A 24,247-nucleotide genomic window follows, 5' to 3' on the forward strand; every position below is an offset into this window, starting at 1 on the left:
ATATATTAGTAAGGAGTTTTGAAATAGGCTAATGACATATTTCTGCATTATTCCGTTACCACGCTTAGACACGAATATATTTATGTATTTCGCTTCTAGTCGTTTAATACGTGCCATAAACAAAAGAAAAATTTGAGCAGCAATGCCAATTTCGCACGAAATAAGAGCTGAAAGTTGTTGTGAAAGTGGTGACTGTCAGAGAGGCTGGATTGCATGCCTTGCATGTAAACGTTTAGGTAGGTAATAGATAGAAAGCGAATTTTCGTAAGGTCGGAAATCAGTGACAAGTTAGGTTTGGTTAGTTCAGGTTTTAGGTAAACTTTGCATATACACATTTTTATAGGTAGATAGGTATGGATAGATATCCGCCTTCCTTTGGCATCGCAATTGTAAAAAAATTACCAAAACAAATAACTTCCAAATAACTTACGTAAAGTGAGTTTCTCCAATTTTGTATATGTACTGCCAATGTTTTTTCCTATAGTTCTGAAAAGGAGAAAACAGTTTATACAGTTATACACGTATCTACAGAATTCATTGTACTGGTAAGCAATGCAATATAAGTAAGTTGTTATATGAGAAGTAATATACCTAGCAATCATCATGAATTCTGCATAGCTCTGAATATATTTTGCTTTCTTGGGATCTCGTACTGCCACCGCTCTTGTAACATGACGTCCTTGCAAAGAACGGATGGCATTTGCAAATTCTGTAGTTCTGTCTCTTGATGTCATTGTTCGAGGATTATTATTTTGTTTTTGTTTAGATGTCTGGTCCTCTATATGGTATCCTTGAGCCTCTGCTCCATTGCTTGCATGGTATAATGCTTGACTATGCTGAGACCAGGAGTCCTGAAGAGAATAAGGTCCCCCACTTGTAACAATAAGGGGTGCCTGTTCCGACTCTGATCCACCACGTCGTCTCCTTGCTGTCATTTGATCATGGATACGGTGCAATTCTGAAAACTTTTATCGTGGACACGTGTAAATCACAATTTTGTTTAATAAGCTATTATTGCTATGTTATATAATCAATATATCACTCGCTCATTATGGTGATTGACTCAAGGATGAAGAACTAAAACTGTAAGTACTTCAATTAAATGTACGGATTGTATATGAGAGTTTTTTATAATCATTATTATTTCGTTAACTCTAAAACGTAACCACAAAACTTTTAAGATAAATTCTATTGTCAGGCATTAACAGTATTGACATACTTTCAATTGCTTGAAACACCTCTTATAATATATAGAGAAACTTTCTTAAATCTTGTAACATTTCTCTACAGCTATATCGTTACAATAACTCGGAATTCAATAAGTATTAATCAAACCTTCCTAAATTATCCTGTGTGCACTATGAATGATGACGATACATACAATACGTCACCATAAAACAGCTGACATATTGAACCATGGCCATCAAAGGATCAAAGATGTTCCGTAGGAGCGCTTAGTTATCTGTGGTTAGAAGCCGCCGATGTTGGTATGTTCAATGTTTACTGTACTGTATGGTATTGTACGTGCAGGTAAATTCAAACAAGAATGAAATTCCCTTTTAACCTAATAATTGGTAAAATGGAAAATCAAATCGCCAGTAAAACATGGGAATATTGGGATTCTAACTTTATAATATATCTATGTATTCAATTTGTATTCATTTTCGTCGAGACAGACTATAATTCGTTTAGACTTTTAGTTTGTAAAAAAAGAATATTGAGCTCACGCAAAGAGAAATTTTATAATTTCCATTTTATTTGTGGTACCATATACCTTATATATAATATTTGAATGGACTGAAAAACGTTGTTCTTAAATCGAGTGGTGGGCGAATAATTCTTTAGCGCCATTTATTTCAGTATTGAACTTTGCACAAGAAGAATTTGCCTTTTCGTATAGTAATCGTAAGTGCCAGAAGTTTTACAGGGAGTAATGACATTTTCTGTTAATAACAGTTACAAATGCTGAAGATTAATTGAAATGTATATCGTACAAGTCAAGTTTGTATCTACCTTGACCATTACTCAACATGTTGCAACAATCATAATATGAAATAGTAGAAGTACACAAATCAATATTTTTTGTAACTAACGTTAATGACTTTCCTTGTTTAGGCTAAAATGTCAAGCACATCACAGAAACATAGAAATTTTGTGGCTGAACCTATGGGGGAGAAGCCAGTGACAGATCTGGCAGGTGTTGGTGAAGTTCTTGGTAGTCGCTTGGAAAGTCAGGGATTTGATAAGGTTTGTTTATCAAATTGATCAACTTTTTCGTTGCATGATTAGTCATAACCATTTTCCAGTGCGCAAGCCGGTTATTTAGTTGCAGTTTTTGGTGAACCTTCGATCCCGTTACGCGCAATACACGGAAGAACAAAACATATTTAAATGATAGAAAGTAACCTCAAAATTGTAGCACACTATTCTCAAGACAAGATGTGATCACACTACGATCTTGTCACTACCCAAACCACCCCAAATACTTTCTTCGTTTCCTCTTACCTGACTGATAATTTTCTCAGACATTTTCACATCAAGTCATTACGTAACTCAGTGGTGGGTCATTTCACAGTAAGGATTATGGGTGAATCTTGAATTTGGTATTGCCAGCATAGGGAATTAAAAACAAACACTAAAAATACCTTAGTTTTGTAGTGTGGAGTAGTAGAAACTCGATGTGATCACTGGGTGAGCTGTGGTCCCACCCAACCCGCCCTAAATAGGTTCCTTACTTATACAGGAAAATCGTCGTACTTGAAGGAAGAAGGCGGCCATATTTCGTCGTTGTGACGTTATTTGAGGTGGAATGGGAGAATGATTGCAGTGTCGCCAACTGTGGTAACCTTTCATATTATCTTACACACCTAACCTAACGTGCTACACTCCTATTGTAACATTCCTAACGTTTAGCACACCTGTTGTAACATTCCTCACAGTTTCATTTCGTTTGCCGATATTGGCATCCCTGCTACACCTATCTGCTGGAAGTCAGAGTCATCTAGTGGAAGTGAAGTGAAACTGCGACTCTGTTAATTACGTTTCCTAAGTGGATTCTGTGTTACTGTGTCATTGTAGTGATAATTGCATATATATTGTACAATAAAAATTGAAATGTGTCGCGGCTGTGATAAAAGTGTTCAAAATTGATTTCCAGCGCCACAATCCCAGTGATAAATGTGTGAATATTCGTTAGGAGTCCGTTGGAAGTGGCAATAGGAAACTGCAGATTGTCCGGATTATGTTAGTCACATAACATTCAGAATGTTATGTATCAAAAACTAATAAAAATATTCATGTCCAGCTTTTTAGTTTTATACATCTCAAAACCTGCTACTAATTCCATATTAATTCAATGTAATATCATTTATTAGTGTTTGAGAATAAGGTGCTTCGGAAAATATTTGGGGCTAAGAGGATGAAGTTACAGGAGAATGGAGAAAGTTACACAACACAGAACTGCACGCATTGTATTCTTCATCTGACATAATTAGGAACATTAAATCCAGACATTTGAGATGGGCAGGGCATGTAGCATGTATGGGCGAATCTAGAAATCCATATAGAGTGTTAATTGGGAGGCCGGAGGGAAAAAGACCTTTGGGGAGGCCGAGACGTAGATGGGAAGATATTTTTTATTTATTTATCAGAGATTCCTCAAATTAGAGGCTGCCATTAGACAAAGCATACAAAACAATACAAGAACAAATAGATGATGAGAGCTAAAAGAGTAAGAAAAAAAAGGCAAACAAATACACAAACAAACAATGGTAGTTTACAGAAGAAAAAAAAATTCAACTAAAGAATCAGTGAAAGCTAAGAAGGAAAAAGAAAAATGGTAATGGTGCATCAATTTTTTCCATACACTGAATTAGAGTCCATATACGTGGTTCCGTAAAAGTTTGACTGACTCTCTAATTATGAGGAGGGCCAGTTCATTCAGAAAAGATTTGTGCAGTCCTAGGGTCTTACAGAATTGAGAAGAGAAGTTGGGTATCGTTCCTCTTGCTCCAAACATCAATCCCGTAACACTGATATCGTGAAGTTGGTATTTATCTTTATAATACGGGATGGTTGGAACGTAGATTGCTCGTTTCTCCTCATGTACGTCTTCGGGCCTGTCCTTTGTACGTTTTAAACCTGATGGTGGAGTCGATTATCATACCCTGAGACAGGGATTCGCTAATGGTGATTATGTCAATTCGTCTGTTACTGCCATTGTCGGCGGTTCCATGGACTTCTTCATAGACGGTGTATTTTAGTTTTCTAAGGGCATCAGCCAATTTAATTCTAATTGCATGGTGCCTATGTATACGCAATGTTTCGCCATAAGGGCAGGTTCCCAGGACATGTCCAAGGGTTTCTATCTCACTGAGGCATCGCCTGCAGTGGTTGTCCTGAGACCTACCGGGTATGGCTCTTACAGCGCTTACGTTGGCAGTCATCTTGATAGCCCCCTTCCATTCACCGCTAGTCATTCCATCAGGCTTAGTTATCCATTTGTTAGAGGAAGTGAATTCACTGTACAGAATAACGCCTTTTCCCTTTTGAGGTAAGTTGCACCATGCGTTGTACTCTCACTGGCGTAATTCGGTCCTAATTTTTCTGGTGTTTATTACTCCACTCATAGAAGTTAGGTGTTCAGTTTCATCGATTTGAAGGTTGTTCAAACAATGTTTAGCTTCCTCCATTAGACATCTAGTGTTGTTTATGTACATATTATTACACATATTCAACTTCATGCAAGAGTTGACGTGTTGCAAGTAGGCTTCGCAACGTGTGCAGAAAATACCTAAGCCTTTAAATTTTTTTGTTGGAATACAACATATTGTCTGGAATATCTCCAGGAAGTTGTAGGATGTCCTTAATTGAGCTTTTAATAAGGAGATCTACATCTTTGAGGAACTTGACAGGTAATTTATCAGGAGGGGTTGTTTGAAAAGGGTATACAAGCTTCGGACAAATGAAGGAAGAAACCACGTTGTATTTTTGATAAGGCTGGAGCAAGGGTGAGGTGGTTAGACGTTCTAACTGAGATCGGAGGGCTTCCATAGTTCTCGCGGAGTCGAAAACGGTTTCTTCATTGTAAGTTACTCCAAGATATTTGACGGTTTCATTGATGTCTAATGCGGGCACTTCTGTAGTGGAATCCAGGTAAATAGAAGACGTATTAAGTTTGCCGTTTACAATAGAGATGCATTAGATTTTTTCGTGTTAATCTCCAATCCAATTTCATGAAGTCTTCTAGTTGCTATTTCGACAATATGTTTGGCAGCTTCAAAGTCTTTCCCAACAATTACCATATCATCAGTGAAGCTCAGAACAGCTACATTGGGAAGACCTGATACGAGTTTAAAACCATATTCTTTGGCAAGTTCTTCGGAAGTAAGCTCATGAAGGATGTGATCCATCACGATGTTGTATAATGAAGGCGATAAGGGTGAACCTTGCATCACACCTCTTGATATTACTATAGGTTCCGTTTTTCTGTAGTTAACCTCGATCTGAGTGGTATTAACTTCCTGTAATTTAGCGATAAGTTCGGCTAAGGGAGATGGCACATTGCGAGAGGATAAAGTGTTTCTCAGATGGAGGTGGCCAATATTGTCAAATGCCCAAGAATACCAAGGTGGTGTTCGTTTTTCTGGATTTGGCCTCTTTTAAAATAGAATTAAGTAAGGGGCTGTTTGTGAATCCAAGTTGGAACTCGTGAAATGTAACAATTTTCCTAAGACGTTTGTCGAGTACACGCTCGATGATTCTTCTTAATCTGGAACAAATGGTAATTGGTCGCCAGTTGCCTAAGTCAGTAACATCGCCTTCTTTGTAGATTAATATAGTCCGTGCTTTTGTGAGGCAAGGAGGTATTTCACACAACGACAGGATACGTGTTGCAATTAAAGAAATTATTTCATAGCAAACTACAGTACGAATTGCTCTCATAAGCACGTGGTCGGGTCCAGGTGATGTATCAACAGCTATTTTGTTAGCAGCCGCTACAATTTCTTCTTTGGTTATGGTAGTGCTAAACGTTTCAGTCGGGGTTAAATCATCTGTATCGGAGACATGTTCGTGAGAAGGACGAATGCAATTATTAGGGATGGAAAAATTCTTCGAGAAGGAGTTGTGTACTTTGTTAACGTTAATAGTACAGCGCTGATTATTTTGTCTCAGTACCGAATGAACAGCTTTTCTTCTTTGATTAAAATATTGGAATTGTGTAAGTTGGTCATGTATTTCGATCGACGTTTTTCCCTATCTCTCTTTGTTGCGCGTTCGAGATTGGTAGACTGCTCGTAAGAGCGTTGATTGTTGAGTAAACGTTTATCCTGTCTTGCTTCGTAATATTTACGAGCTGGGTGTTTCGGGCTAGGGAGTAATGTAATGGCGTTAGCAAGAAATTGAGAAAAATTGTCAACTTTACTATAGAAATCCTCTTCAGTAGTAATATTTTCAAATTCAGCTTTCCAGTGAGACATTTCTTGATGATATTGATTTAACTGCCTAGAAGAGGAGTTATGTGGAGTTTGTCTGACAGGAGACTTCTCTGTGGTAATGGGATCCAAAATAACGTCAGGACTAACTAACGACATTAAAGTTATATCATTGTGTTCATTGCTACTAGTCGACCTGGTTGGCAAGTTGGTATAGCGCTGGCCTTCTATGCCCAAGGTTGCAGGTTCGATCCCGGGCCAGGTCGATGGTATTTAAGTGTGCTTAAATGCGACAGGCTCATGTCAGTAAATTTACTGGCATGTAAAAGAACTCCTGCGGGACAAAATTCCGGCACATCCGGCGACGCTGATATAACCTCTGCAGTTGCGAGCGTCGTTAAATAAAACATAACATTTAATATTTCATTGCTACTATGTTTTTTATTTTGCCAGTTGGGCTGTCTTTCGACTATAGCAATCTTATGTTTTTCTGGATGGGCACGTGCTATATGAATTTTAATGCCATGTTGTCCACGATAAAATTTTCCACAGTGGGGGCAAGGCGTAGTAGAGGAAGGCATGCTCGTACATTGTGAATTGCTTTGAGTATTATCCTGTGTGGAAGAATTTTGAGTGCAGTTAGGTTTGTTATATAATGTTAAAACAGGAGATGTCTCAGAGTTTAATTTGCAACTCATTGTATATGATCATATATAAAATTAAACGACTTTGTAGAAGCTAAGGAGAAATCATAAAGTTGTTCCATGTTTTCTAATTATTATTTCACACTAGATCATATCTTTTTCCTGTTATATTTAATATGCACGTATACAGAAAGAGTTATATAATTTCCGCTCACTTTGTATAGCTGTTCGCATTCATTTACTCGTTTCATCAACTGAATTATATAAAGCCCATTATTAGCTGGAGGAGGAATAATCATGGCAATGAGATTTCTTCGAAAATTCACAAGAATATCTTCAAGATAGGGCAGTTATAACCGAATTTAAGTGTTTTAAAAGAAATACCTTGATTCTTGAAAAGTGAATGAATATACAGTAAATAAAATGAAAACATAAAATATTTCAGAGTTGTCCTTGATTACAAACGTAAACAGATTGTAGCGATGTCTTCTCTTAATATTTAAAACACTATAACATAATGAAAAACACTCCTAATATTTTCAGGAAGCACTGACGCACTATTTCACCAATACACAAAATATCCACCAGAATCTTCGAAGAAAGCGTTAAAATTGGACTAATTATTGTGTGCAATAGGAATCTTGCAATAACAAGTCATGGCCTACTATAATAATAAAATGGATTTGAGGGAGGTGGGATATGATGATAGAGACTGGATTAATCTTGCTCAGGATAGGGACCTGTGGTGGGCTTATGTGAGGGCAGCAATGAACCTCCGGATTCCTTAAAAGCCAGTAAATAAGTACAGTAAAACCCTGATAAGACGCTGTTCAAGGGACCGCATATTAACTGGGACCGCATATTAACCGGGGCCGCGTATTAGGCGGGTATACTAATTTTGACTTATATACAGTGTATATTAGCATTTTTCTTTATTGAAATACATGATTCATGAAAGGTAATACAGTATTGCTCGATTATGCAATTACTGTATGTCAAAGACATTTACAATATGTACTGTACTTAATTCTTTCGGAAAAAAAAAGCCGTTTATGGATGTTTGCCGTGTGCTTGAACCCTTACAATGAATAATCACATTTTCAACATGATTTAAATATGAATTTACACTAACTGACATATCAGAACAAGCACTGATAAATTGTCTTACCACTGTCATCCCTGTCGCATAGGAACAGATTGAACTGGTTCCTCTTCTTCCTCAACTGTGACATGATTTTCTATGACATCATCTAAATCAAGAATATCTGAGGTCACAACACCATCGTCGAGAGATATGAAATCCTCCAAGTGAATCGACCAGCTTTTTGTGCACAGCAACCCAATCCTTATCATCAGCTTCTTCATCAGTTACGTCAGATGGGGGACTACTTTCAGGCAACGAATTATCGGAACTCTGTGAATTAAAAAAAAAAACTGTACTCACCATTTTGTTGTCCAAATCCTTTAACCACGTGACAAACAAATTGCTGGCCATTCATGCACGTGTCTGGTTCTTATAAACACATGGCAGGTTCTTCACACGTTTGAAGCATCGCGGTTTTGCTGGTTTTTCCACCACGGCCAGAGGCAGCTTTTCAGAGCCATCAACGAGCACTGTTATCGTCTTCTTATTTAATTTTCCCCCATGACACTTTCCTCCTTTGAAAATGTATGATTTGTCGGGCATGAGCTTAAAGAATAAATCACATTCGTCCGCATTAAAAATATCAGGGGGTTCGTATCTTGAAATCAGATTAGGCAGACTCTGCTTGTCCATTCACTAACATCACTTTCACTGACAGTTCTTGATTCGGCGGAAATCGGGTGGTAAACAATTCTATGTCGTTGTTTAAATCTGTCAAGCCAACCATTAGAAGCAGAAAAGTCGAAGTTTAATTTGCATGCGATTTCGCGCGCCTTCTCTTGAATGATAGGGCCACTTACAGGTATGATTGCACTTCGAGACTGATGAAGCCAGTCGACCAAAATGTTCTCCAAGTCCTCTTGTTTACCACACTTCACTTTCCTGCGCTTACATCCTCCCGACGTCGTAGCTGCAGTGATTGAGTCTTGATTTTTTATTATCGTCCTTGATGTCGATTATACGATTGCTAATGAATCAGAGAGTTGTTTCTGATTAAGAGTACTTTTTTCATTGTAATTTTGTAAGATTTCCAATTTTTCTGACACAGAAAGCGCTTTTCATTTAACAATCATTGTAATCACATTCACAGACACTTCAATACACGAAGGACAACAAACTGACCAGCAAAAATTTCCGGAATTTTATTACGGCCGAGTGAAGAATGTTGTTTGAGAGAGAGAGGGTTAGCAAGAGGGTGAGGTATTGTAACTGTATGTAGGTTTTACATGTGCAGGTAAAGAGTTGAATAAGAGAGCGTAACAAGAGGGTGGGGGTATTGTACAGGTTTAAATGAGCAGATAAAGGGTCGAATACTTTTCAGGTTAATGGCACCAGTGAGTTCAATGGCAAAAATGTTTCATTTTTGTAAAATACATCGAAAATATTCCACAAAAACAGCGTATTATGCGGGATTAGAGCGCAACAAATGGGGTGTTTTATAAAGGTGTTATATATGAAATGTGCAGGGACCGGACAAAAAAAATGTATTACACAGGATAGCGTAATAAGCGGATGCGTCTTATCGAGGTTTTACTGTAATATATATATATTTTTTTTTTATCCAATGCCACCAGGTTGTCTTTTCGACATTTCTGGTCTTCTCTCCTGACCGTGGCTTAGTTGTAACCCACTTCTGAGGTTGGGGCGCCTGGAAGGCGGAGTTACATTACCCCGATGATGTGATAGGATGATTATGATAATGTGGTGCCAGGAGAGATCTTAAATCTAAACTTAAACTAAATTCCAGACCATGGATGAACATAGAAATAATCCCTTTTAAGGAAAAATTCCTGTGCTCTAACCGGGAATCGAACCCGGGACCTCATGAACTATAGCCAGAAACTCTGACCACTAGACCATGAAGCTGGTCAGGTTTTACTGTAATATCATTTATTGAATAAACAATAATAAAATGCAGTGTTAGTCACAGGACCATTAATGTTGACATTATAAGCCTATGAAGATCATTTTCAATTCTATAATTCACAGCAGTCATAGGCTAATAAAGGCAGGATTTCAATCTTAATGTGCGAAAGTACTGTTATTGCAAAATAAAATGAGACGACATTATTTTATTACTCTTTGTTGAAATATTAGAAGGAGAAAAGTGGAATAAGGTCATGTTAGTCACAGGACATATTCGTTCACCAATGTAAATCATCATCATATCCTTCACGTATTAGACCCTACAGGATCTGTTATGGTCTCATGCCAGCGCTTGCGTGGTCTTCCCAATTCCCTCTTTCCTCTTGGTACATAAGTAAGAATCTGTTTAGGCCATCTAGTGCGATCCATCCATTCGACATGTTTTTTCCACTGAAGTCGATATTGTTGAACAAAATTAACTATAGGATCCATTTTTAGTTCCTGCAGTATGTCCACATTTTTACGGTGTTCCATTAAAGAGCATCCCGCTGTTCGTCGCATGAACCTCATTTCAGCTGTCGTCAGCCTTTGCTCATCAGCTTTTCTGATTATCCATGCCTTGCTACCGTAAGTGAGGACCAGTCGAGCTAGTGTTTTATATACCTTTAGCCTTTTATGTTTCTGAATATGGGCTGATTTGAAGATGGTGTTAATCACGCCAGTGATTTTTATAAATTTAGATATTTTGTTTGACATATCTTCATCAGTGATGTAAGAGAGGTTATAACCTAAATAGTTAAATGAATTAACACGTTCAACTAAAGTATTATTTGTCATGATCTTATTTGGAATTGGGTTCTCTCCCGAAAATGCCATGACTTTCGTTTTCTCTTTTGAGATTTCCATATTGAAATCTGAGGTGATTATTTGCAAATTATAAATGGCTCTCTGTAAAGCATCCTCTGTTTGAGCGATAATAACCTGATCGTCGGCAAACATTAGTGTATCGAGAACTGTGTTTCGATTAATTTGAATTCCAGCATGATGACTTTGCCTCCAAAGGTATAAAATATGGTTCATATATATAATAAACAACAGAGGGGAAAGACCACACCATTGTCTAACACCTTGGTTGATGGGAGTCCAGCTAGTAGTTCCGCGTTCAGTTCTTATGGCAATTTCATTTTGTTGATATAAATTATAAATGGAGAGAATGATTTGGTTTGGCACATTATCATAGCGTAAAATCTCTAAAAGTTTATTTCTATCAACTCTATCAAAAGCTTTTATGAAATCAATAAAAGCTAAGTGTGTTTGAATAACCAATGTAAATGAAACCACCAAATGATCTGTATACTTTTATTTACCGAATGAAAATGACAACATAGGGCTAAATATTTAATTTGTCACATTCAAAATTACAGTGTCCACAGTTATTTCGGATGGCAATAGGTACTTTCTTAATAACCATGTCTACATCAACAATTCTGTCCCCATACTCTGGAAGACGGAATATTTATTTTTTGCTCGGTCTGTTACTCTGCAGCAAATAACTTCAAGTTTCCCCTCTTGTATCACATTTTTGTGATTTAGCCAAGGTACACCTTCATGCTCCGTGGTACAAAACCCCTTAATGCGCAAGTTCCTCAACATTCTGATTCATTTGCAAGATGGTGTTCTTTTGCTTCCAGGTCACCTATCATCATTAAACACACTTTTCTGAAATGAAAAGCAAAGCAACAAATAATTAGTCAATTGCACTTACTAGGTCTACTTCTAGAGTACCCGGCTAGTTAAGAACTGAGCTGCAAGTTATATTGGTTTCATTTCAAACTTAACTATAAACTTGAATATCTTCAATATTTTGACCATGAAGTTCATCTTGTGTCTTTTCAGTGAATACTGAATTCTGTGCAATTTGAAGAAAACCAGGAGACTGCCCAGGTCTGATGTAATAGAATGTCTGTGTACCTCGAACTATTCTTATTTCCATAATTTCCCATTTCTTTCAAATACTTCCTTTGTATGGTTTCTCCAAATACATGCATTCATTCATAGTTTCATACCCGAGAGCAGATCTTTCACTGCAAACCCAGCATTCTCCAGTTTTTCCCATTTTTGCCTTCCTCTTAGTCTCTACATATGATCCATATGTCTAAATATATCCAGGTACATATAAGCTTAGTACTGTAATTTTGAATTCCAAATCTCCACCAGCCACTACAGTAAATTCTTCTGCAGTATTTACTACAGCTTGCCCTCTCAAAACTTTCAGTCGCACCTTCCTTTTCACTTCTGCACCAATTCCATCTACTGCTCCCTTGCCATGGGCAATCTCAAGTAGCTCGTATCTGCTGGGAAGCCATAATGACCTTCATGAGGTATATCATTGGTTTACTTAGGATCACAATCAAACTTAACCAAAAACATAATATAAATTCAATTCTTGTAAGTATTTCTCTCTAACATTTCATTTAATGTATCTGTCCTGTGACAAACAGTAAAATTGTTGACTGTCATTAATAATCATAAAAGTGACGAACCTAAAGGAAACAGCTGTTATGATTTACATATCTTTAAACTGCACTGACCGGCAAAAAAAAAACTGATCACTTGAAAAAAATACTAAAAGTGAAGTTTAAATGTAAATTATGAAGTAATCTCAGAAATAACATAATTATTATCATACAAAATTTAAAAATCACACTTTTATGAACTTTTGACACGTAAATTCACGCCTTTCACGTCAATTAATCTTCGGTTTATCGCCTAACAATGAAGGAGTATGTTTCTGTGCTGAACATATGGGGTAGGTCATCATAAACAATTGAAGAAGTTTTATTGCTTTCTTTCCTTTTTGAAAATGAATAACAACTGTCAAAAATGGTTTGTTTGGCATTTCGTCAGTAAGTTTAGTTCAGACAATGCCTCTGTCACCCCACGACATTGCTGGAGCTGTCACTGTCATTGATGATGGATGCAGCCTCTATTATGCCGCTGCTACCGTAGGTGCACCATACACCATGGTGCAAGATGTTGTGAAACGGTTCTGGAAAACACAGAATTACTCCAAAAGACCTGGATCTGGCAGAAAAAGGGAGACTTCAGCCCGAGATGACCGATTTCTCGTTAGCCAGGTTCTAAGAAACCGCCATATCACAGCAGTTGAAGCTCGGAATCGACTACAACATGAGTGGGGTGTTAATGTGAGCGAGAGGACTGTTCGACGACACCTTGGAGAACAAAATCTTCAATCATGACGTCCTCTTATGGGACCAGATCTGACCAGACAGCACCGTCTTCAGTTCGCTTGTCAGCATGTCAATGGACTGTGCAGCAGTGGAGCAGTGTGCTGTTCTCTGATGAGTCCAGGCTCTCCCTGAAATCCCCAAATGGTAGGGAAAGAGTCTGGAGATGATCTGGAGAGCGGTACGCTGAGTGCACATTGTCTGCAAGGACGCCATTCATTCAGTGGAGGCAATGTGATGGTGTGAGGTGGCATTTCCATGGAGGCCCGAACGGAATTGGTGATTGTCGAGAATGGTAGTCTCAATGCTCACCGCTTCATCAACGAGATTATCGTCGATCACGTCGTGCCCTTTGCTCCATTCATTGGAGACAATGCTCGACCACATGCAGCGCGCTGCATATCACAGTATCTTGATGCATTGGAGATTGCTCGTCTCAACCGGCCAGCTCAGAGTCCCGACCTAAACCCTATTGAACATCTCTGAAATAGGTTGGGTAGACATATCCGAGATCATAATCCTGTTCCGGAGACCTTAGGTGATCTGCGGGCAGCACTCCAAGAGAACTGGGACAATATTGACCAGAGAGACATCATAACCTTAATTAAGACCATGCCTGAGAGAATGGCGGCTGTAATTAGGGCCAGATACTGAGTGTTTGTTTCAGTTATTGTTAGTGTGAATTTAAGTTTTGTGCATCAACATCATTTTCAGTTAAGTTTAATGGACAAATATTCAGCTGAAAGTTAAGTGAAAAATTTGTAGATTTATGAACATATGACGGTCATTGACTAAAAATTGGTGTGAAAGGTGTGAATTTACGTGTCACAAGTTCATAAAAGCGTAATCTTTAAATTGAGCACGATTACAGTTATGTTATTTCTGGGATTACTTCATAATTTACATTTAAACTTGACTTTTAGTATTTTTTCTCAAGTGATCGGTTTGTTTTTTTTTTTTTTTTTTTTTTTTTTTTTTTTTGCCAGTCGGTGTACATGAAATAAGCTTTCAAGTGGCATATAATACACAACCATAAGATGACATTTTTTTCACTACATAGTGATCACTGATCACTTACTGTAAAAAAAATAGTAAATCTTGTTCTGCAGGAGTTCTTCAATATGTCAGTAAATCTGCTGACATAAGCTTGTCTGACATCACTTACTGTGAAATGACCCTGTACCACCATTATGTTGCACTACGCAGAAAATCACTCCTTTCTTCGATACAGAGTAAGTGCATGTACCAAAAAGCATATATACAAGGCAGATCAAAAAGCCTGAACAAACCAAATCTAAACCTGTCACCGATCCTTGACCTTACGAAAACTCGCTTATTTATGTTTCCAGATATATGTATATTAAAAAAATTATCCTATACCATCTCTCTATTTCATTTCATCAGGAAATAACAAAATGCAAATCAGACATCAGTCTCGAGTGTGGTGCATAGCGAGATTGAGGAATCAGTTTTTTTTTTTTATAATGTTTTACATATGCTCATCAGTTGATTGAACTTTTTCTTACTCAACTGCCACGAATTAACAGTGGATACCATTTAGTATAATAAAATCGAACAATACGACGACTTTCAGGCCCAGGCCGATGAACTGCATTCATGGATTTTGTTAAGTTTACAACTTTACTTTAGTTTGAATTTATAATTCGAAGACTAGCAGCTTTAAACTGATGAGTGCAATTCTTATTTACTCATACAGTGCCTGATAAGTACATATGAAAAGTTCTATGCAAAAAAAGACTCTTGTGCTAAGAGCTGTTCCTTACCAGAAATGAAATGATATTCCATAGAAGTGATCTTTTCAATTCATTGCAATGAAAAGCGTAAAAGGAAGGAAAAAATAAATATCCGAGGCAGAACTGCGGGCCTACTTTATGTTTCTAGTCCTCTCTTTTCTTTTTGGGTGGGGGTAGTTCTTGATGCTTTTACAGTTACAATGCTGGCCGTTATTTTTTAGCTTCATGAGTTCAGGCACAGCCCAGCCCATGGTGATGGATTTTAAAGGCTGATAAAGCCTGGAAGAGAAGTGAAAACTGTGAGTCCCTCGTCATAGAAAGAATTCTGCCTCTGATAGCTCCAGACTTAGGCATTTCTCGCCTTAAGTTGAATTTCGAAGCTGAATTATGTTTGCAATTAAATACTGTTACTGTTGGCCTAACTATTTTTGTAATATCATTTTTAATAAATACTTCTTCTGGGGTAGCATTCATGGTAGTTTTTTTTAAACTGTTGTAGGCCTAATATGTTTCACAGTTTCATTGAGAGCCTAGTTTGCACATTCAGTAGTGGCTGATTGTAGAATGGAAGGTCACAGATTTGGTGCTAAGGAACTTTTTCTGTAACTTCCAGAATAGCTTGTGAATCATGTCAGTCTTCTATCAGAATATATTATTAGAGTTGATATTAAAGACGGCTGGAATGATGATCCCTCCTAATATACCGGGTGTTGTAAAACTAAACTGAGTATGCTCTGTAGAATTTAGATTACAGGGTTTCCGATCTCTGATAACGAATTTGAATGACATCATGTGCGTTAGAAATCAAACCAACAGCTGAATTGCTGCGAGAGGTGACAGACCAGTAGTGAGTGGTTTCATAATCAGAGTGCACAGTGTATCACAGTAGCAATGCCCAAGAAAATCGAGCCTTTTTGGAAGGGGTTCATAACAACTCTTTCCGATGCCAAGTACAGTTATGTGAAAATCATAGGAGCCAGTGAAAAACGTGGTTTCGTTATTTCCAAGAAAGACATCTTGTGTGTACTTAATAAGACTGGCAAAGCCCGGATGGGATTAATTCCAGAGTGAAAAAAGCAAGCAAATCCACCCCCCCCCCCATCACAAGTCACCGCACCCCACGAGATGATACACAATAATTCCATTCGAGCTTTACCAATCTTATTACGTACACAGAAGATGCCTTTCTTGGAAATAACGAAACTTAGTTTATTGCAGGCTTCTTTTATTTTCACTTGGTATCGGAAAGGGTTGTTATGTACTCCTCCCAAAAAGGCTCGATTTTCTTGGGAATTTCTGCTGAGAGTTGCCATGCACTCTGACTATAAGATCACTTATTAATGGTCTTTTATCTCACGCCACAGTTCAGCTGTTGTGTGACTCCTGACGCACATGATGTCATTCAAATTCGTTATCAGAGATAGGAAACAACCTTGTATATTAGCTGCTGGTGTGGCTCAGTCGATTAAGGTGCTTGCTTGCCGGTCTGAAGTTGCGCTCGGGAGCGGGTTCATTCCCCGCTTGGGCTGATTACTTGGTTGGGTTTTTTCCTAGGTTTTCCCCAAGCGTAAGGTGAATGGCGAATCCTCGGCCTCATCTCGCCAAATACCATCTCATCACCAATCTCATCGACGCTAAATAACCTCGTAGTTGATACAGCGTCGTTAAATAACCAACTAAAAAAACCCTGTATATTGAACCCTGAAGTACAGATTTTGTTCCTTATACTGCATTGCAATAATTAATATTCAAGTTTCCATTTTAAGCTTAGGTAGATGAAGGTGTGCATTTTATTGTTTATGTCAAATTCACATTTTTAGTCGATTATTTTAACGACGCTGTATCAGCTACTTTGTTATTTTATCATTGGTAGAATTGGTGTTGGCAAGATGATGTTTGGTAAGATGAGATATCTGCCTGACAATTGGGTAAAATCTCGAAAAAAACCCAACCAGGTAATCAGCTCCAGTGGGATTCAAACTCATGTTGAAGTGCTACTCTGAAACAGCAGGCAAACATGCTGCTGCCTGAGCTATGCCTGCGGTTCACATAATTACATGAATGTGCTACTGAAGGACAGTTTGCATTGGTGTTTATGTTTTGTGAGGGAAAGAAAGGGCTTGGGACAGAGGATAGGCATGTGCCTAATGATAGCAGGGTTTGCACACATTTTTGACAGTATCCCAAAGGACATTGAAAATGTGATTATCATACTTGTTTAGCTCTCACAAACACCACTTACTATGTTTTTTGATTTAGTTTTGCAACACTGTATAGTTAAGAAAGCATGAGCTCAGTTTCCATATTTTCTCTCCCATCTCTTTCATCCCCTTCTACATACAGTACTTTCATGACTGTGTATGCGTATGAGTTTGGCCATATGCATGTATGTGTCTCTCTCTCTAAACCCACCCATTGTGATACATGCCAAGTGAGGGAGTGTGACTTGTAACATTCCAGAAAAGATGTTAAATAGAAGTCACGAGCTTGATACTGCTGGACTGTCAAATGGGATAGTATCATAATGCCCTTTATACCTCCTTGTATGTTGAGTGCAAGAGTGTGTACAAGGGTTTTTGCTTTGAAAATTGTTGGACTGATTGGTAAAGCTTTTAGATAGACTAAATTGAGGGCCATAAATGCTTAATTTAACTCATCCAGCCAAATTTGAGCTATCTGTGAACCATACCACTTCATCTAAAGAATATTTTCTTTTGGTCCATATTAGATGGCCAGGAAAGAGTACTCCATATTTGTGGTTATTTGCGAAAAGCTGATAAGTCCACAGAGCATGTTAAAATCTTTGTAGCAAAAGAATATAATATGTAGACTTGTCAACTTATGGCAAACACAAATTTTCAAGGCTTTTCTATATCATAATACTTTCCCAACATATTGTCCCCTGTGGTGGCTCTTGTGGGAGACAAGGTTACAGTAGGGGTTTTTCTTGGGTTCTTCTGTTTCTCCATATTAGGCATCTACATCAACATTTCTCAATTTCGTTATCATTCCATGGCATTTCCTGAATGCTGATTGGCGATGCATGGCAGGGACTGATCTAGGAATGAGTGGAGTTGCCTGCTCAAAACCTGAGTACTCCGCGTATCTTAGGGTAGTTAGCCGATGTGGATTTGGGAATGTGCCTAGCTTGAGGGATAGCACAATAAATAGTAAAAGGTCGCAGTCTAGGTCGTAATCCCAAATTCCATTCCCAACATATTTGTTCAATCCCAAATGTTATTTTTACATTCATCAACTTTTGGCAACTAAATGAGAACCATTCAAGACATATCAGGAATATCGAAAGTAAAAATTGTCCAAAAACTGACATTGGTTTTTGGCAAATAACCACATGTATGATTGGCTAAAGTGGTGTGTTATTATATTCTGTAAAATACTGATCTCATATTGTATGATTTCGGGTAAGATTCTCTGAGAGTTCTCACCTGTCACTAGAGATACACTGAAATAATTCCTTTTTTGCTATAAACAGACCTTAGTGGCTGGCCATGATAATATCTTTGAAAAATATTGGAGTGCAAGAGGTCAAATGACTTTGTCAAATGCCTGGCATTAGAAAACAACAACAGACCTTAAAATCGATCAGAAAAGGGAAAATGAGAAGAAAAAATGTTGGGAGAAGAAAAGAAAGAGAAATTATTGCACTCTCATTATTATGGTCCAATTTCCTGAGCTCTTTCACATCGTCAATATCGTGGACAGTTTTAGATTACCACCATTACAGTTAGTTTATATTGGTAGAGTAATTGGGATAGTATCTAGCACAAGTGACTTGTGGTGCTGTCCCATTTTCGGCAGATTAACCTTTCATGTGGAATTTGACAAAGTAGCCTATGTTAGTACACAGGATAGTGCAGAACTCTATTAACACAGTCGCATCATTTGATGAGCTGTGGCTGCACGAGATTTACCACCAAAATATCTTAGTAAGACATCTTAATCAGTAAGCACATACTTTCGACATAACTTCTGATAAATTTTGCATAGTTAGTTATTTTTTCTACCAATATCTTTACATCACACTGCAAGCCCATCTGCAAACTGGACATTAAATGCAAATGCAGTCCTAGTGCAGGGAATTTAAATACGAGTCCATTGGGTTAAATGAACATCATTTGTTGTTGGTTAACTGTGAGAATTTCTTCATGTGTATTGTAGGAAGTGATAAGAAAAGTGTTAGAAGAATTGACAGTGGGAGATCATGAAAAGGAAATGAGATGTTCTAATAAAATCCATATTAAGTTACAGGATATAAAGAATAGAGTCCATCTCTCCTAGATTACAGGTTTACACAATCAGCAATTTGTCACCTTCCCTTTCAAAGAAAAAATAAAGATGATAGTACATCTCCTTGCTTCAGCCCACAGTGAATTGGAAATCAGAAACTGGCCTATATGGACTCTGCTGTGCTTTTCACTGAGACACATTTTAATTAATCGAACTAGTTTCTTGGGAGTACCAAATTCAATAAGAATATTATATAAAATTTCTCTCTTAACGAAGTCATAAGCCTTTTTGAAGTCTATGAATAACTGATGTGCTGTGCCTTTATACTCCCATTTTTTCTCCAATATCTGTTGAATACAAAAAAATCTTATCAATAGTCAATCTATTACACCTAAAACCACATTGATGATCCCCAATAATTTCATTTACATATGGAGTTAATCTTCTCAAAAGAATATTGGACAAAATTTTGTACAATGTCAACAAAAGTGATATTCCTCGAAAGTTACTACAGTTAATTGTTTCCCCCTTCTTGAAGATAGCTACAATTAAGAACTCCTTCCATTGTTCTGGTACAATTTCCTTTTCCCAAATAGCAAGTACAAGCTTATAAATTTCAAGAATGTATCAAACTCTATTTCTTTCACCAATGGACTTAATATGGTTTGAAATGATGCTTATATGTGTTAAGAATGATTTCTGAAAATACTATCATTATTGTTTAGTCAACTGTTTGAAGACAGATCTGAACCTCTCAAGTGATACCATGAAGGCACCACTTATGAGGCAACTAGACCAGGAGATAATGGGGTAGGGTGGCCAGTTCCTTTCCTCCTCCATTGCATACATTGCCGACTAGCTACATTTTACACCAATCAGACTTCAGATGTATACAGACAAATTGTTTTTCCTCTGACATATCGTAATGTGAGATGTACGGCCTGATAATAGGTGCACATATCAGCCAGAGGAAAAAATACTATTAATGTTCCTAGTCAAGTTCAACAATTCATTTTGTCTTCTGGTTCACCTTGCTTCACTGAAAGCATAATTTTATATACTTGCTAGACAGTTCAACTGGAATGATTATGGAGAAACATCTATTGCAAAATTGTGTGTGTGTGTGCGTGTGCGTGCGCGTGTGTGTGTGTGCGTGTGCGTGCGCGCGCGTGCATTTCATTTGCTGGATACAGTTCTTATTAATTTGTAATATGCAGTGGCGAAGCTAAGGTGTAAATACTAGCATGCTGAGAATATCTGCTTCCTTATATCTTTTTATACAGCAGATGTTTCTTGGCTTTTCTGTAAAAAATTGTATGTGAAACACTCCATGAGATGATGACCATTTTAACCCCCAAACAGAATATAGGCATAACAAATAAGTTATATTGTCTCAGAGCACCCTGTTAGCCAAGGATATTTCTTATACTATGAAAATTCGCTACTTTAATGTGTAAATGTTGTGTTGATCTCCTATCTTTGTAACCACATTTTGTTTTATACGTCCAGCTGATTCTTTTAATTTTACAAATAATGACCTCAGTGTTCTCTCAGCATGAGTCATTTTGCACGAAATTAATATGTAACACACACGCATATACTTTTGTTTAAACCAACATTCAATAACACAGCGCATAGAACATCAATATAGTTTGATGTATTATTGTCATAGAAGACTACTCTCGTTTCGTATGGAGATGTAGCAAATTGATACCCCCTCCCTGGTCCCCCCTCCCTGGTCCCCTCTCCCTCAAGCTTGTGAGTCAAGGTCGTGGCTATGTTTTTCGAGGCTTTTGCCATAAGCCTCGCACTGAACTCCCCATATTGGAATGACTGCCAACAGTGAAGTTAATATATGAAAGGATCGTAGTGAACCAAGTGTTGTAATGCATCATTATTACAAACTTATAGGACTACTGTTACTAGGTATCACAACTTAATTTTTTTGGGTAGATTAAGCCTCAAAGCCTCCTAAGAGCTTCGCCACTGGTAATATGTAATATATTTCAATTTCTTCTGATGTGATTTTATCTTTAATTAGTCTTTAATTGTCTACTAATTACTATGTTGACCATTGGCTCCAAGACTTGCAGGTTCAAATCTGACCAATGGATTTTTAAGGTTAAAGTTTGTTGCATGGCTTTCTTGAGAAGGAAAGTAAAGATGGAAGTCCCATGTTGTAGATTTACAGTAAGTAAAAAGAGCGTGACCCTGAATGAGAAGTTCCAAGCAAAATTTGCAGATCATTCATTGCCCACATCAAAATTCAACTAAGCAGTTGGCACATTGGACCTGCAAAGAAGACTGGATCGACTGTAAATGTACATGAGTGTTCCATTCTCGACATGTAATCCATCGACCCATCCATCCATCCATATCCTTCACATATTGTGCACTTTAATCAATTCACCACTTGAGCTTATGCTGATACGGGAACTGTTGCTGAGCTCATGTTGAAGCCTTCTCTCAAACTGTGCATAGTGTTAAGGTACAGTCAAATGTTGCTATTCTTCAATGCATTTTGATTATGTTGGCAATAGCTTTTCAGATTATGATGAAATGTAAATGACAGCATTCTTATCAGCTACTTCAATTATAAAACAGGACGAAAAATCGGACTACAAAAATAGTGCTGTGTTAAAGATCTCCTTCGAGAAGTAAGATGGAGATGAATAAATAATAAGAACTTTTTGCAAGTGTCGGCAAGATTTATTTTTAACATTGTGTTCTGACATTTTTATTGCACTAGTTATTTCTGCTAAGCCTGATCACCTTAAATTTTTTGTTGTGATAATAGACACACATTCTGCGAGCACTGTAAGTTCAAGTAGGTTTATTATTTATTTTACTGTCTTAATCATTATTGAGCATTTATACTAATTTTATTACAAAACAGTAAAAAAAATGTCAGTATGCTTCAGTAATAACCAATGATTTATTCCCATAAACAGTGTTGAGAACTCTTCTGTTTGATATAATTGTCCATAAAGTTAAAGAAAGAATCATCTCATATACTCTATCTACATTTAACAATCACCAAAAATAATTTATCACCACGTCAAACACTAAAATGTATAGAAACAATATAAGTATTAATGGCACATTTGGGTGGTAACAATGTTCGTAACTGTTGCAAAAGTTTCAGTAAAAAAAAAAAAAAAAAAAAAAAAAAATGCTACAGCTACAATCCTGAAAACCCTAATTATATGTAATTGTTTTAAACCAAGAAAAGGTTGTGAAAACTTGTTTGGTAGTACTACTTCCTGAATAGCACTGTTCACACATTGGTATATGCAAGTTGCAGTGTATTTTGTACTGCAGCATCACAAAAGTAGCAATTTATAACCGTACTTTTAAATCTCCACAGCAGAGAGACAGAAATAATTAGCTGGCAATATGAACTGTAGGGGCCCGTTCACACGATGCTGGAATTTCTCGAAACTTGCATTTATTCGAATTGATTTCGTGCAGACAGTAGTGTACACTAGGTCAAAATGAAAGTGGCCGGTCTCTTGAGCAGTCAAAATTTTCTAAGTCTCTTCAGTGAGCGAACAGTTCACTACCGTAAACCTCTGTGCGCCGCTTTAGTTAACTTTATAATACAAGGCATTGATTTGGGGTACCTCCACAGCAGGCTTCGAATCTCCGTAGAGAATTTTTGTTTTGTCCTTTCTTTTATTTTTTACGACTCCTTTTAGTGTAATATAATAATCAAATAATTTTGCTTATGTTAATTCATGTTACAGATAATTACAAAATTGGTGAAAATTTATGGTTATAATTCCAGGAAATCAGGATATATTTTGTCATCAGAATTATGGTTTTTCTTCTTGTTTACAATTACTATGTTTAGGCCCTGATGATCACGGATTTAAGGTACAGTCACACGTCGCTACTTTTGCTGCGCAACTTTTGTACTGCAGCTGCAAAAGTTCATGTCGTGTTCACACGTAAGCCAAAAGTAGCGCGCTGCATGCTACTTTTTGTGCTGCGCAACCCGAGTGCTGCAAAAGTTGCAACTGGAGGTTGCGAGTCTGTTCACACACAAGGCGCTACTTTTGCAGCCACAGTCATGCTGCAGGTTTCCATCTCCATGTTGACTTCTCAATATACATTTTGTGGTTATGTTCGCATTATTAATAAACTCATGCGAAAGCTTACTTATCTATTATTTGCTTTTCTGTCCTAACTAGTATTCAGAAATTGGCATTATTTTTACTATTAAGCTTTTAAAAACGCCTATATACTTAAATGATAGCCAACAGCATATTCACGTAATCAATGTTGGTAACCCTCCTGTTTGAAACTACGCTACAGAAAACTAAAAAAGTGAATTATATCGTCAGAAAATATGCTCAGACTGTGTTGTGCATTTAATAACTGTTACAAATAATTTATTTTCATCACATTTAACATTAAAATATATCCAAACAATAAAAGTATCATTGGCACATTTGGGTGGTAACACTGGTTGCAACCGCAGCAAAAGTTTCAACAAAACTGGAATCAAAAATGCTGCAGCTGCAACCCTGAGAACCCTGTTCACACGTCGCTACTTTTAAGCTGCGCGCAGCATGGAAAAGTAGCGGGCAGCAGGTTCGGCAGCCGCTACTTTTTGGGTTGCACCATTGTTCACACGTCGCAGTACAAGAGTTGCGCAGTTTTTTATACTGCAGCGCTGCAAAAGTAGCGACTTGTGACCGTACCTTTAGATTAGTATAACAATCATATTCCCTGTAGCACAACTTGCAAATTAATTATTGCCAATTATTATTTAACCGTCAACATATTTACTGAATGTTCCTTAGGAAATAGAATGCAAAGCAGCAGGGCTTAATAAAATGATTAACACAGCATTTTAATATGAAAGCCCCTAATTGTCGTGTTTGGTGTTATTTCCATCTAGCCT

At 37.4% G+C, this 24,247-nt stretch overlaps 2 protein-coding genes across 4 annotated transcripts in view; one reads left to right on the forward strand and one right to left on the reverse strand.

Annotated features, from left to right (window-relative positions):
• Syx5 (syntaxin 5) overlaps nt 1-1,472 on the reverse strand; it is a 32,557-nt gene extending 31,085 nt beyond the window's left edge. Inside the window, exons 1-3 of one of the 3 annotated variants that reach the window (XM_069848175.1) lie at nt 1,336-1,472; nt 592-965; nt 431-486 (exon numbers count right to left, since the gene is read on the reverse strand). In XM_069848175.1, the coding sequence (XP_069704276.1) occupies nt 431-486; nt 592-935 (400 nt within the window). In that variant the 5' untranslated portion in view covers nt 936-965; nt 1,336-1,472. Of the gene's footprint in view, nt 1-430; nt 487-591; nt 966-1,219 lie in introns of all 3 variants that reach the window. The other 2 variants (XM_069848177.1, XM_069848176.1) reach the window with 2 other exon arrangements.
• Nucleotides 1,473-1,767: 295 nt separating this feature from the next.
• The window catches only part of baf (barrier to autointegration factor), a 35,013-nt gene continuing 12,533 nt past the window's right edge, over nt 1,768-24,247 (forward strand). The window contains exons 1-2 of the mRNA XM_069848178.1: nt 1,768-1,905; nt 2,116-2,247. Of these exons, the coding sequence (XP_069704279.1) occupies nt 2,122-2,247 (126 nt within the window). The 5' untranslated portion in view covers nt 1,768-1,905; nt 2,116-2,121. The remainder of the gene's footprint in view (nt 1,906-2,115; nt 2,248-24,247) is intronic.

The sequence above is a fragment of the Periplaneta americana genome, chromosome 15 (assembly GCF_040183065.1).
Source record: "Periplaneta americana isolate PAMFEO1 chromosome 15, P.americana_PAMFEO1_priV1, whole genome shotgun sequence".
NCBI lineage: Eukaryota > Metazoa > Arthropoda > Insecta > Blattodea > Blattidae > Periplaneta > Periplaneta americana.